Source organism: Mytilus edulis, chromosome 14 (genome assembly GCF_963676685.1).
Source record: "Mytilus edulis chromosome 14, xbMytEdul2.2, whole genome shotgun sequence".
NCBI classification, from domain to species: domain Eukaryota; kingdom Metazoa; phylum Mollusca; class Bivalvia; order Mytilida; family Mytilidae; genus Mytilus; species Mytilus edulis.
This window is the reverse complement of record NC_092357.1, coordinates 20,705,139-20,721,441: the sequence shown is the minus strand read 5'-3', so window position 1 is coordinate 20,721,441 and position 16,303 is coordinate 20,705,139. Positions and strand designations below refer to the sequence as shown.

General features: G+C 33.7%; 1 protein-coding gene across 2 annotated transcripts; it reads right to left on the bottom strand.

Moving 5' to 3' along the window:
* Positions 1–713: 713 nt before the first annotated feature.
* LOC139503932 (caspase-8-like) lies at positions 714–15,252 on the bottom strand. Of its 2 annotated transcripts, none has more exons than XM_071293953.1 (9): positions 15,131–15,252; positions 11,842–12,245; positions 10,667–10,911; positions 7,935–7,991; positions 6,807–6,905; positions 5,540–5,611; positions 4,361–4,756; positions 3,545–3,806; positions 714–1,771 (listed from the first exon to the last, which is right to left on the bottom strand). In XM_071293953.1, the coding sequence occupies exons 2-9, from the start codon at positions 12,150–12,152 to the stop codon at positions 1,618–1,620; spliced, it is 1,596 nt and encodes a 531-aa protein (XP_071150054.1). In that variant the 5' UTR covers positions 12,153–12,245; positions 15,131–15,252; the 3' UTR covers positions 714–1,617. The 2 variants fall into 2 exon arrangements, with proteins under 2 accessions (XP_071150054.1, XP_071150053.1); XM_071293952.1 differs by lacking the exon at positions 15,131–15,252 and adding an exon at positions 14,747–14,823.
* Between the last annotated feature and the right edge of the window lie 1,051 nt (positions 15,253–16,303).

Below are 16,303 nucleotides of genomic sequence, written 5' to 3'. Positions count from 1 at the left end.
GCCAGGAAACTCATTGTTGACTCGTTCGTATTTTCGACCTTTACCACGACCCTTCTTCCAGAGTTTAGATCAAATTTCTTACAATCTCTGACTCATGTGTGTGTGAGACCAGGGGTTGAAGTCATAAAACTCAGTGCTCGGAGCACAAAAATCATGCTCCACATAAAATGCAACATTTTGATTGCTTGATTTTGAAGTACGAGTACAAAAAACTGACTCGAAAGTTTTATGCCTTCAAGACTTAGATACCAGTGAGATATTCAAAAGTCGACGACAAAATAACAGCGCAATGACAATACGAAACGCATCACCGCGATATAGCCTTGTTGTGCTAATGCGGCGTAAAGCAACAAACAATCAATCAATCAATCAAACAATACGAAACGACAAACAATAATCTATATTGAGAAACATTTACTAAATCAAAATCCAGTGGTGTTTAGCGGAGCAATCGAAAAGCACTACTGTTCTACAGCGGATATTCGCTGTGTTGTTCATGCAAAAAAGAGTAATATGTAATTGTGCTGACCCTAATCCCTCTATCTAATCTTAGACATTGGTGTAACAGAACAACAAAGGAATAAACTAAATTCAGGGAAATAATTCTATATCTATGTGCAGCAAACCCAATAACTTTTACGTTTTGAATATGTGTTTCTAAATAAAACACACACACACAAACAAATACATTAAAACAATTTTGATACATATTAAATTTTTAACAAAAATTTAATGCAATATTTAATTTGTTTAAATAACATAATGTAGATACAAACATGTATTATTTTTTCATATTTAAATGATTATACAAAATGAATTTAAGTCGGTACACATGAGGTATGACACACGTTTGAAACACATAACAAATCAGATAAGATGAAGTTAATAATCAAGTGTCTTTGTAAAGGGGTGATACACTTTTGAATGTGGGATAACTTGGGTCAAAATACGGGATTTGGGATGTATGCAGAAAAATTAGAAGCGGGAAAAAATACAAAAAATTCGTACCATATGACAAGCCTTATACACGGTTCGTCATTAATAGGGGGAAATAATTTATCTTACGTCCTATACATTTCTAGGAATGCGATTGGTTAAAAGCAACCGCGTGGAGACCGTGTATATTTCAATACATGGTTAGACGTGGTTTTACGTTTCTGTATAAAAACAAAACGATACTCTGAAAGATTTCATAAAACAAAGAAATCGATGATGAAAGATTGAAATCAATTCATAAAACACATTTAAAGCTAACAAGTTGTTAGTGTTGGCATTTGTTCTTGTTTAGACTAAGGGAAGTACATTCCCCATTTCCATTCTTAATTCTAACACTTTTGAAGACTTGCTCACTAGTCTAAATACCACATTTCAAAAAAAGTCGGTAAGATAAATTCGCTACATAGTGTGCTAGTGGCGTTATACGATATATATGGGGACAGAAAATTCGTTCTCATCCCATATGGAATTTACTGACCACATATATACCGTATTAAGTCATTAGCGCAAATTATGTAACGATTCGAGCACACTTTATAAATAATAATGTCGGCCTCAGTTCCGTAATGTTCATAAATTATCACAGGTCAGCAAGATAAGATACAGTTGTCACAATGATGATTATTTCAAGTTATCTGGCGAGAAAAAGAGTAATTTTCGCAGTGTAATTTGTGTCATTGGAACTTGTTTCTTAGCTTGTTCTCCTTTCACTATATCTATATTTTCCTCGGAGACATCGTGATTTACTTTAACCATTAACGCTTGTAGATCTAACCTGCAAAAAAAACAACCAAGATATATTTACACAAATACAGTCTTTATGTTTGTCAATCTGATGAGTTAAGCCTTTTTCAACTGATTTTTATAGTTCGTTCTTATGTTGTACTGTTATACCACTGTCCCAGGTTAGAGGGAGGATTCGGATCCCGCTAACATGTTTAACCCTGCCACGTTGTTTTTGTATGTGCCTGTCCAAAGTCAGGAGCCTGTAATTCAGTGGTTGTCGTTTGTTTATGTGTTACATATTTGTTTTTCGTTCATTTTTTTATATAAATAAGGCCGTTAGTTTTCTTGATTGAATTGTTTTACATTGTCATATCAGGGCCTTTTATAGCTGACTATGCGGTACGCGGGCTTTGCTCATTGTTGAAGGCCGTAGGGTGACCTATAGTTGTTAATGTCTATGTCATTTTGGTCTCTTGTGGACAGTTGTCTCGTTGGCAATCATACCACATCTTCTTTTTTTATATTTAGCTTTCGGTAGTGCTTATTCATAAGTTAAATGATACTTAAATGGTAATAATAACGATTTTGGCATGTTGGAGTATAAAATAAAAATACAATTTTCAGTAAAAATTTTACATTTTCAAATATCAATGCATGAAAGAGAAACATGAGCCTGTAATTATGTGGTTGTCGTTTGGTGATGTATATCACGCTTTTTTTTATTCATGGATTATTTTGCACATAAATCAGGCCGTTTGAATTGATTTACATTTTTAAAGTTTACTATGCGGTGTGGTTTTTTCATTGTTGAAGGCCGTACGGTAACCTTTAGTTGTTAATGTTTATGTCATTTGCCCAGACTAGTAGAGGGTTGTCATCACACCTTCTTTTTTTTTTATTATATAATAGATAATATGTTTTTGAGGCACCATAAATCACGATCAGACCAACTAGGAAATATGCTTCCTCTGTATGAGACCTCTACCAACAAAACCTTGAAAAAGACCTAGATCAAGTACAGAGAAGGGCAGCTAGGTTCGTTGTAAGTGAATACCAAGAGCTATCAGCAGGTTGTGTCAAGTCTTTAATGGAGAATAAGATGGATGACCCTTAAAGATCGCCGCTGCGAAGACCACCCCACCATGGCCTACAAGTTACACAATAAATTGGTAGATATTACCCATCAACCAATTAAACTATTACAAACCTAGAGATTCACGTACCAGAGGAGGTCACCGCATACACCAACAGCGTACTTTAAAAGACCATTACATGTACTCATTCTTCTCAAGATCAAATGGGGAATGGTATACACTACCGGAAAAAGCCACAACATCAGTTACACTAGAAGAGTTCAGGGTCATCTTTACCATCCTGCATTAGGCCTTGACAGGATCTTCTCATACCTAGCACTCCTTAGATCCCATGTGTATATACATGTAGTTTTTTATTTGTAAATAAAATTAACTGTAAATAGTTACTGCTGGTTTTGATAATGGAGGTGAAAAAGCCCCATGATTATACGAGCAAGAGTCATTATACATTCAAGAAGAGTCCGACTCTGTATTGAAAGAAGAAAAAGTCCTTTTCATTTTGTTTTTGAATGTACCCAATTCAATCTAAGTTTTAAACATGTACAAATATACTAGTCCAAATAATTATGACGTCTGGCAAGGCTTTTTTTTTATTTTTTCTTCGTAGGAAGGCGTCCCAGAAAAAAAATTAGCCTGGACAGACGTCATAATTATTTGGACTACAAATATACGTACACTGGCATATTAAGTTCGATTTCTATCCGACGAGGTTCGTATGTTACACTTACGTGTCAGCATGTTTATCCAGATTTTCTGTAAGACTTCTTACATAAAATGATCCCTGTGACCTACTTCTGTAGGATACGTAACCAAATACTGTGGCGTATCCAAGGAGAAAGTCTGATTCATCAGGAATAACTTTCTGGTTATCTGACGCATGCGGAGCTGCATCCGTCTCTTCCGCATTTTCGAACACGGGGGCAACATCCATGTCAATGGATTCATCAACCGATGGACCATCCATTTGAAGATCTGATGACAAAAGCACTCCTAAAATTAAATTACAGAATTTGAATTCGATATAGTTTTTCTGAATAAGGAAAAACACAGATTTATCATTTCAATGAATAGTATGATAAAAAAAAATACTGTTGAGGTCAATTTGGTAGAATAAAATAAGCAAATGTTGTTTTATTATCTTTTTTTAATCACAGTTTTATAAGAGAACAAAGTACACAATTATCAGTGGCACTGTAGAGAGACTGGCCACTGGGAATACCATACAAATAGTTATAGAACACTTTCATGATCATTCTCCACTAACTTGGTAGAGACTTATTTCATGAAATATTTAAATTCAAAATACAATAACGACCTTGACCAAACATGACAGTCTCGCAGGGTTGGCTCAGACAATTTACAGTTACAGTTAACAGTGACGGATCCAGGCGGTCGTTGGGTTTGAACCACCCTTTTCATGATCAATACTTTTGAAAGTGGCCACATGGTTGGAACACGCCCCCTTTTATCCTGGGTTGGAGCCCTCTTTAAAATGGCTGGCTCCGCTAATGGTTCATAACAGTATTAAAGTACACAAGTCTTACCCGTTTGCATGTCTTCTCCTTGGCAGGCCTGAATGAAGAATAATTTTGGTTTATTTGCTAACGTTTTACATTTCGACGATTGGAAATACATTGTCAAATATCTAATCGGAATTGGTTTGTCGTCTACGCCGTACACAAAATTTCCTTGTATCGGGCGATCACCATCTCCATGAACCAGCTGTCGTCTCCGACTGTTACTCCTTTTCCCTCCTTTATCGTCCATTCTATATATGAAATTTTCCCCACCATGTGACAGTACACACACAACAAGTGCATTATATTTTGAATGGTCCATGATAGAAATGTCTTTCATAACCCCCGCCATATCTTTAACTGTCAAATCTCGGTAAACTTTAATCATAAATCCAAGTTTTTTAAATGTTGCTTCTAGTCTGGCTATTAAATTTGAAAAAAATGCATCCAAAAAATTAGTAATAATAATAAATGTTGAATAAAAGAACAATCATCAATTAATATAACTGAAATATACCACAAAACTAAAGAAATCTTAAAAAAATAATATATATCAACCGTGCATATATATAGCGCTGATTACTTGTCCACTGTTTGGCTAATATTTTGGTCCGATTTGGTTGTAAATGCTCGTTAGTTTGCATTGATTGTGGTCTCTGGCATCTTTTTAATACATGTATTTAAGTAAAAATAAATCAAAGATTTTTCTGTGTGTATATTGTTTGTAAAATACATGTAGTTGTCGGACTCCAAAATAAAAACCGGAATGCATGCATTGCTCAATGAATACACTTATGTTGTCTTTGTTTGTATACATTTTATGTAGATATTTACTGCAACCTTACTTATAAATGTGATGCTTTGTTAAACAATAACATACTACAATTCTAAGAATGTAATGCAATCATATTTGTTATTTAAGAAACTTAATTACAGCTAATTTCCTAATGCATGTAGAACAAAACTTTGGGTAGCTTGCTTGCTTTGTTTGTATATTGTACAATCATTAGGATAACACTCGATTATATTCAAATATGATATATACAGGTTAAATTATGCCTATATAAATTGTTTAAAGATGTCAATCTTTATTTACAAAGCTTGTATAAACAATTATACAAACAAAGCAAGCAAGTCAACCAAAGTTTTACTTTGCAAGCATTAGGAAATAAGCTGTAATAGTAATAGATGTATAACTATATCTACCTTGATCGACGTCTGTCCCTTCTCTGGACTTCATTTTGATAAACTTGTTATTATTTATTATTACACATATTCCTAAAAAAACAGATACGAAATACTTTATAACACGGAAAATCAAAGTAATATTTATTTTTAGAAAGACAAGAGCATTTGGCTACGCTGCTTAGCATGTTGTATCAATCTACAATGTAGGGTTTTACACCGTGTTATTAATTTGAAGCTTCATTTATCATTTGCAACACGTCGGGTGCCACTTGTTTGAGGGGCAAGATCTGCTTACCCTTCCGGAGAATATTAGATCAACCCCATGCAGTTTTTGGTGTGTTTCGTGTATCTTAAGGATTGTGTGTTGTATTTTAACTACTGTTGTATTTATGTTGTGTTTTTTTTATCCATGGGGTTGTCAGATGTATGAATTTGTATTTCTCTTTTGTATCTTTTGTCTCTTATTTCCCGGATGTTTCTGAAAACTAAAATATGTTTTTGGTAAATGCAAGAAGAGCGGAAAGATCATTTATAAGACATTGGGATTGGGCCTTTGTTTTCGAGGGCTTAAAATTTGTTTTCACAAAGTCATGCTTATATTGACTATTGCAGATACAATGAATTTCATCAAATTGGCATGCAGTTCACGTATATTTTATTAACTTAAAACACTTTCGCACTTTTAAGAGATAAAAGTGTTGTTACTAATACATATATTCTGACTACAATGTGTTACAATTCGCAAATGACATTTTTGACCTAGAAACGACAATGTTCATGTTGGCTGTTCAACACCTCTCCCTCTGAAAAATAAGCACATTGCCAGTCGTCTGCTTGTTTACAAAAAAGAAAAGGGAGGTTCACGGGAGAGCGAACTTACACAAACGCTACGCTCTTCACTTAATTATACATTCGGACATAGAAATTACCTTAGTTGTCCTAATCAGAATCGAAAAAATAATCACTAATATAATGCCTACCCATGTTAAAACTACAATAAAGTATAGCTTGCATCGATTATTTCATACATGTAAGTCAGATACACATTTGGATATAAATATATACACATGTTTACACATTTTATTTTAAATTGTGGTAAATAAGCGTGTGTGGGGTTTTTTAAGTTTAAAAGTATGTGACAAACTGTTCTGTGAAAAATTTGGTTGATTATATAGGGAATCACTGAAGCATGACAGGAGCGGGCACCCTCTTTAATAGGCAGTCAGTGGGCCCCCACTTATGAAAATTTCTGGATCCACCACTGCATGTTATATCTATATTATACCTCTAGGTGTTGACGTCATTTCATAAAACGGCACAGACGGACCACTATTAGGGCGTGGTTGTGCCAGATGGCTGGTCGACTGTAAACTCGGGTAGCCATCTGAAATAAAATAGTATAACATAATAATTATATGTTGTCTGGCGACAGACGATAACTACTTAATTCATACCAATCCAAATAAAAATTGTCTTGATATCAAACAACTATGATGATCGTTTATGTGTTAGGTTGCTTTTCCCTTGCCAGGCTAATGATTTTAGAAGAACTGCTTAATATATACATGCATTAAAACAAGCAAATAAGGCAATACTTTGACCTATAATGGTTTCATTTTATTAATTGTGAATTGGATGGATAAAGAGAAGTCTCGTTGGTACTCATATATTAATATAAAAAATTATATCAGCATATTTTTTTCTTCGTAATTTGCATTCTTTAAAATTGAACCGTTAAATTAATAATGTAAATTATTTAACCTTTCTCATATTAGGACCTAGTACTATAGTGGACTATACAATAAAGTTGTTTTCTTATTATTGAAGATCTTACGGTGATCTATTAAAGAAATAATTCATGGGGCTTGAATATATCGTGATTTTACCACGGATTGACTCTTTATGCAAACTATTTTACCCTGAGCGATATATGCAAGCCCCCATGAACTATTTCGATTCTAATAGGACAAATAAGACAACTGTTTTGGATCGAAGCGCTCTAGGTGAAGGCATAATTTGCCGTTTCCATAAATAAACGCACTATTAAATTGGCGTAAAAGAACGGATCAAACTGAATAAGTTACATGCTTAAACTATTTGCAATAACATATTTAGATATGTTTGGGTGGATCTAAATGATAATTGTACTTATATGTCTTATACATATACAAAAAATGGCTTATATAACACATTTTAGCATCGCTTTTTTACGTTTCCTTGTTGTGATAATTTTCGGTTTCAAAATCGTGTATTTTCCCGTAAAATGCTTATATTCTTATATATGCCAAATGTTTCATGAAAAATTACGGTCCTCAACACCCAACCCCGCCTATAATATATCCCTCTTATCATTTCTATTGCATCATATATATCTTTTAAGAAAAAACAGCTCCATATAGCGATGCGATTTTACCTGGATAATCTGGTATTGTTCTGCTACCTGTAGGACCTGATCTGTCTGGAACTATAACTGAAATAAAATTAAAATAAGAAATATTATCTGAAACAAGTGCAGTGGACTAGTCAAATATAACATGGACTCGGGACAATATTGTCTGTGCTGATTGAAAAAACAAAACAGCCAAAACAAAATTCTTAATGTTTTCTAAAACCCGATATACGCGGTTCTACCAATAACACATTTATGGTCAATACATACCTGTTGCAGAAGATATTGCATGAATTGGGGATTTTGTTAAATAAACATAAATTTCAGAATGTTTCCTTTCAAAGTCTATAAAAATTATTTATTCAAAAGCATTTTTTACATTTGTTATTCTTCCCTACATTGTGCTTCAAGAAGACAAGAAACGATCACAATATCTGTTTTATATAAAATGATAGATATAAATGTTATTTAGTAAACAAAAATACTGTGTAAGCGATAAACATTCTAAGAAAACATCTTTACACCAGGAAATATTTTAAAGTGTGATTTTCTTCCCACATATTTACATGGTACATTTTATTTATAATGTTGGTCCTGCATTCATAATATCTTGAAGTATTTGCTATTGTTGTTCCTTTTTGTCCGTTTTATGTAATTTTTTTCGGATGAAACAACTTCAAAATCAAAAATAAGTCCTGTACAGCAAGTTTTTTTTTTATATATTAAATTGAATCATTTTTGCTGAACAACCACGCAAACATCTAACTCAGACCCCAAAAAACATGTATCAATATCAGTTCTACCAACTTACTCTCAAGAAATTGTAATTAAGTACATTGACTAATGGCACAAATACTAAATTTTGATCCTAGTATCTATGATGAGTTTATATTATACATTATCTTGTACTGCATCGATCAGCACAATGTCTTCCTCATCCTCAACACTATACAAAGTAACAATACCACAAAGAACACGACGTGTAGGGGTCTGGAAGAGGGTTTCTTCATTTTTGCATTATAAAATTAAGTTGACATTTTTCTCTTTTCCTTCTTTTTATTACCCCACTATGCTACATGTATATCTTGGCAACCAATTATGTTCTAGTCTTTAACTTTATTGTTCATTTTCTCTATTCTTTATGTTATAAATATCCAATTACACTTAATATGTCTTATTCACAATTGAATTGTATGTCACTTATCTTTGTTATGCTGACATCCAAATACTTGTAATATCTGTAACTGGACGTACACATAATCATCGTCAATACGTTATAAAAAGACCTATATATGCTTACATCCACTTAATTTGATTTTGATGGATAATTGTCGAATTCGCAATCTTATCTCCTACTTTTTAAACTACTGTGAGGTTTCATAAGTACTAGTACCATATTTACCATTCCCCTAACTTGATACTCATCAACAAAATCTACCAAATCTCCTCTGTTCTCAAGAGATTTCACCATTTCCTTAACTCAGTTGTTCTTACCTTGATACTTAGCAATGAGATCTACCAAATCTCCTCTGTTCTCGTGAGATTTCACAATTTTCTTAATGCGGGGTTCACACATTGCCGATTATTGCTCCCGTTTGAGATCAGATAGCGATAAGACACGAAAAGTGAAAAAGTCGGATTACTATCCTCAATTATCTGGAATGTCCTATCATTGTCTGAACGCAGTCGATTAAGTTCGCAACAGATTTCTACGGGTCGGTGAAGCTCCCCGACAGTTAGGTGCGTCCCGTAACATTCGGGGAAACACTGCCGATTTTGTCTAGTCGGAATACAATCGTGCCTATGTCGTGACAGATTCTACTAAAATCCTAATAATGTTCTTTGTATTATGGACGGTGTCCTGTGGAACGGGAATGATCTGGAGACATTTTTCATTGCTCTTTTTCTGTCGATTGAGTCCAGATTGCATCCAGATCTTATCGTTTGCGAACCGTTTTTGCTGAAACCGTTCCGAAACAGTCCCGTTATTAATACGAAATTCCGACAGCACCTGATCATCCAGAGTATGCCGACATTTTTCGAACGGATAATTAACTTCCAACAGCGTCGGTTCACTGTCTGTCACTGTCTTATCCCTGTCGGGTTAAATTCGGTGAAATCGGGACGCAGTCGTGACAGACTCGGTCGAATTCTTCAAGACGAAAGATATAAATCGGATAAGAAGCGGATTGAGAACGGAATTATCGGGATAAATTCGCTTGGAAACGGTTGAATATCGACGCTTCCTGAACAATATCTGATTGTTGTCGTGATTATTTTTTTTTTTACATTTAAATTAAAGTTTGAGTTTCCATCCACAATTCACAGGATCTTGATCAGACTTTTGACAAATTTAAATCGGAAAAGTCTTGTCAAGGACGGCTGTAAAAATCGTGAATGTGTGACCCCAGCTTAACTCAGTTGTACTTACCTTGATACTCAGCAACGATATCTACCAAATCTCCTCTGTTCTCGAGAGATTTCAACATTCCCTTAACCAGTTCTACATACCTTGGTACTCACCAACAAGATCTATGAAGTCTCCTCTGTTCTCGGTAGATTTTAAAATTTTCCTTAACTCAGTTGTACTAACTTTGGTACTCACTAACGATATCTACCAAGTCTTCTCCGTTCTCGAGAGATTTCATGTTTTCCCTCAAATCAGTTGTACTTACCTTGGTACTCATCAATGAGATCCACCAAAAATCCTCTATTCTCGAGAGATTTCACCATTTCCTTAACTTAATTCTACATACCTTGATACTCATCAACGAGATCTACCAAGTCTCCTCTGTTCTCGAGAGATTTCATCATTTCCTTCAGTGGATTTGTATGAACTACTTCAATTATCCCCCTTTTTTCTAGAAGTACAAATAGGTCGAATGCTGACTTGATAGTTGATTTTTCTTGTCGAGTTAATTTAAATACACGTAGACAAAATGAAGCTAAAAGTTCTACGTCATCAGATGCCAAATCTTCTGATATTTTGTAAAGTAAAATCCTGAAAAATAAATTTGAAACTTTTAAAAAATTCAGTCTGAATCGAATCTGTGATTTGGAGAAGGTTATTTTCCTTGTCTGGCAGCCGAACTGCGTCGCGGATTATAATGATGGGTTGACGCTGAACAGTATTATCTCTGATTATTTAAAGATACTGGTTGGTTTAATAAATATGAAGAAAAGATGTGTTATCATAATGATTGCCAAGTGACACAGAAATTAACAACTATAGTTTATAGGTCACCAAACTGCTATCAACTCCGAGCAAAGACCATATACACATATGTATAAGAAGTTTGAAACTGTTAATGTAATATTTTTGCCTTCACTATACTTGTAATATAACTCAATTCTAAAGCTGGAAATATTTGTAAATCTGAATGCAAGATGTAGTTTGCTTTCTACTGAACACCGTTGCTCTGCACTTCAGCGAAACACTGATTTGTATTCAATTGTAATTTCAATTTCAGGCTTAGGATCTTTTTTAGTGAGTTCATATAGTTTTGTAATACTTGTCCATATGGCGATACATGTAACTCTTATAAATATAGAATATAAAATTCCGTATCATCCGGTTTTTTTCGTAAAATAAACTACCGAAAGACTTACTGTCTCAATAAATATACAGGGGCGAATCTTGGTCAGCCATTTTTTATCAGGAGGTTCCTTACCCAGGACATAAAGGGATTCACTATTATGTCTCCTTTCAAAAGTAAAAAGCAGCCTTACATTTTAGTAAACTCTAGAAGGATTCCAAGTAAAATGGTTCGTGCACGAAAGCAAAGGAAAATAAACAAAATGGCGGAGCTAGAAATTGACTTCTTATTGCAGACACGAGAGCCTCAGGAATTGGAGGAATTACCATAAATTCGGCCGAAATATTTGGAACGGTATATAACATATCGGTTAAAATGATACCTGGGTTAATTACCTGAAAGGTCTGACACTATATTTAGTTTGGCCCATTTGTTGTTCAACTTGAGTTGGGTTCAATCCAATTCGTCTGACGAGATCTGTTCGTCCCATTAACTCAAAACATTCTGCTAGAAATCGTCCATTATGTAAGGCTACATTTTTATTGTTTTCAATAGCACTGAACAAGTCTAATGCAATAGTTGCTGGCATTAACTTATGTAGACCGGCCACGTCTTTCATTAGGAATTTTAGATTGGCCATATCATCACTATCTAAGTCAGAACATATATCCACTAATATATTTTTGGTAAGGCACGTTGAAGCCATTGTTTTATATAAAATGTTAAAATGAATCAAAACAGATATATAGTATCTTTTTCAGTCTTGTTTTTCTTGTTCAATGCTACCAGCTAAATCACTCTGCAAAAGAATAATTACATGTATGTAATTTAAAGAATATCTCGTCAACTTTACAGACGGCTACTTTGAAATGAATGTTTGATTGTAATATTCTCGAGAAAAAACAACCTAACAAATGGTGAAAATCAGATATCAAATTTAACCTCAGTATCAACGTAATAAATATAATGATTAATGTGTTATATAAACGGTTTGGCAGCAGCAAACCTTATAATGCACGTAAATCGAACTAGAGGCCCTAAAGAGCCTGTGGTCGCTCACCTTGGTGGCTTGGTCTATGTGCATATCATAAACGAAGGACAGATGGATTCATGACAAAATTGTGTTTTGGTGATGGTGATGTGTTTGTAGACTTTACTTTACTGAACATTCTTGCTGCTTACAATTATCTTTATCTATAATGAACCTGTGTTAGTAGTTAAAATATTTTGTAAAAATTTACAAAATATATAAAATTTATGAAAATTGTTAAAAAATGACTATAAAGGGCAATATCTCCTTAAGGGGTAAATTGACCATTTTTATCATGATGACCTATGTGTAGGTATTAATTTGCTGTTCATTATTGCTGTTTACAGTTTAACTATACTAATATTCAAGATAATAACCAAAAGCTGCAAAATTTTCTTTAAATTACCCATTTCGGGGCAGCAACCCACCAACGGGTTGCCTGATTCGCCTGAAAATTTTATGGCAGAAAGGTCTTGACCAAATTAACAATTTGTCCAGTTAGATTTGCTCTAAATGCTTTGGTTTTAGAGATACGTTGTACATTTTATAAGCCAAAAACTACATTTGACCCCTATGTTCTTTTTTTTAGCCATGTCGGTCATCTTGGTTTACAGCTGGGGTAATCGGGCACATTTTTAAACTAGATACCCTAATGATGATTGTGGACAAGTTTGGTTAAATTTGTCTTAGTAGTTTCAGAGGGAAAAAAATTTCTAAAAGTTTACACAAATTTACGAAAAATTGTTAAAAAATGACTATAAAGGGCAATAACTCCTTAACCCAATATCAGTTTGTCCGATTCATCTGAATATTTCAGGGCAGATAGATCTTGATCTGATAAACAATTTTACCCCTGTCAGATTTGCTCTAAATGCTAGGGTTTCAGAGATATAAGCCAAAATCTACATTTTACCCCTATGTTCTATTTTTATCAATGGCGGCCATCTAGGTTGGTTGGCCGAGTCACCGGACACATTTTTAAACTAGATACCCAAAATGATGACTGTGGCCAAGCTTGGTTTAATTTGGCCCACTAGTTTCAGAGGAGAAGATTTTTGCAAAAGTTAACGACGACGGACGACAAGTGATGAGAAAAGCTCACTTGGCCCTGTGGGCTAGGTGAGCTAAAGAGAAAAACTTAGGTCCCGAGTTGTCTTCCACTTTGAGTATCAGTAACTTTTCCATGTACATGTACGTTACGACTATCCGCTTACCACCAGTGCCAAAACAACAGTTACTGTAATACATGTAATTATAACTTGCAATCATTTAACCCCTAGCTTGTCGACTGATTTTTAGAGTTTGTTCTTATGTGGTGCTGTAAAATACTCCAATGTTAGAAGAGGGTTGAACGCTCACAAACATGTTTTACCCCGCCACATTCTGTATGTGCCTGTAAAATGTACCAGTCTGTAGTTCGTTGGTTGTCGTTGGTTCATATTGCATATTTATTTTTCGTATGCCCATAGTTTTTTCAATATTTTAATGTCAGAGACTTTAACAGCCGACTACATCCTATGGTTTGTTTTCTCATTATTGAAGGATGTACAATTGCCTATAATTGCTTACATTTACTTCATTTGAACCTTAAAGTTTGTAGATAGTTCTCTCATTGGCAATCATATTACAACTTTTAATTTATACAATAATACAGACACTCCGGAGAAAAGTTAATATTTTGAACAATATAATATAATATAATTTAGCATGATAATAAACAACTTAAACGCTATGCTAGTCAATGAAAACAATTATATATTCTACAGTGACAAACTTACAATATTAGTGTTTGCACAAGTGATCATAGATTGCAAAAGAATATTAAAAACTAATCTAAATTATTTTAATTAATATTGTTTTAAACAGTATTTTACAAAAACTCAAAATAAAAACTTGCCTTTGCATGAACAGTATTTATTTTATATGGAATGTTGTTTGCAACTTACACTTTTTCATATATATATAAGGGGAAATTATTTTATGTTACAAAATGACGTAGACATATATTTTCAATGATATGCCTACACAATATACACAACAAAAGGATAAATACAAAATATTTTCAGGGAATCCCGGACATATGAAAGCGAATGTGAAACTGATCACTATTTTATCCGTCTTTCTCTTTGTTTGTGACTATAGTTGTTCGGATTAACTCGGATTACTTTAATCAACACATATTTTAAACATTAAAGATATAAAAACAAAGCCCAATTGACAGCTATATGTAACTAAAATTATAATAAGACGATTGTTAAATATGTAACTACCTGCTAAGTCGTGTGTCGTGTGATTACTGGGTATGTGTAAATAACTTTTGTAAACACAAAATGGGAATTCCCAGTATACTTTTGTTTCTATTTTTAGCCTTTCAGTCGATATCTTTAACACGTGACTTATCCAAAAAAAATTGAATGGAATTTTAGGTTAATCTTTATGAAATTTATAATGAAAAACGCGAAATATTTAACATAAAAAAAATTATATTCTAATCTGCCAAGCTCACAAACACAAGAATGGTGTGAGAAACCATTTTAAGCCAATATTAATATATTTAATTAGCATCTTATATACATCTAATGTCAATTTCTTCATGCATGTAAGCATTTAAAGTATACATACAAAATCTATCTACAAAACAGTAAAATACATACTACTGTAAGACTATTTGCCACTGAACATTAGGCAAAAAATCGTCCACTTTCCGAAAAATGTGAATGCATTTAACATCTGCTATAAATAATAAAAACAACAAAATTATGACACATTACACAATATTACAAAGTATTACTCCCCTTTCATCAGTAAACAGCAGTTTATATTATTACCGTAACATAATGAATTTGAAGACCTAATTGTGTCAATCAACCTCCTCGGTGTAGTGGTACGTAGCGAACTCGGTTTCAATTTTGCGAGTTTTCAGTTTTGATTACTGGCCTGTTCAAACCAACGCTTGCAGTTGGGAAGCCAGGACACGGAGTAATTTACAAAGTGTTTATTAAGATAGAGAAGATGTGGTATGATTGCCAACGAAACAATTATCCATGAGAGACCAAATGTATAACTATATGTTATCGTACGGCCTACAACAATGAGCAAAACCAATACCACATATTAGTCAGATATAAATGAACCTGAAATGATAAATGTAAAACAATTCAAATGACGGCATGATAAATTTGCAAAATAACGAAAAACAAATATAATATTCATTGTACAGTATGAAACCAAATCACTGAATTATTGACTCCCGACTTTGGATAGGTACATGTACACACCGGTCATGTACACACATGATGTGGCGGTGTTAAACTAGTAAGCTGGCGCCAAACCCTCTCCTAACCTAGACAGTGGTGTAACGGCGCAATATTATAACAAACGTTAAATATTTGCATAGTTAAATATGAGAAACTTCAAACATCTTGAACTATGTTACAGGACCCTAACTTGGAACCAGTACATACAAAATGTGCCTGTGTAAAATTAGTTTGAAGGAACCAACCCTTACCAAAACTTTGACAGTGGTTTAGTTTAAACATATTTTATTTGCTTAAACACAAATAGGTTAAGACACAAGTCAAACAGACTTAGTATGAAATATTCTCTATTTAACATATTTACCAACACAATGAATAAGAGCATGCATTCGTTACATATTATTTCAACATTTGTATAAATTGGACAGAAAAATTAATTGTCGCAAAAAAAGAAGAGAGAGAAAAATATAATGTAAAACTACACGAAAACAAGGAAATAATTTTATGATAGAAAAACAAATACAACTGAACCTAGATGATAATGATAATGTGGTCATGTTTCACCATCTA

Coding starts and splice junctions, on each gene's coding strand:
- LOC139503932 (XM_071293953.1), bottom strand. CDS start 12,152: ATGGCTTCAACGTGCCTTACCAAAAATATATTAGTGGATATATGTTCT. Junction 7,992..10,666: donor TCTCGTTGATGAGTATCAAG/GTATGTAGAATT, acceptor ATTTTATTTCAG/TTATAGTTCCAGACAGATCA. Junction 6,906..7,934: donor AACAATACCAGATTATCCAG/GTAAAATCGCAT, acceptor ATTTTATTTCAG/ATGGCTACCCGAGTTTACAG.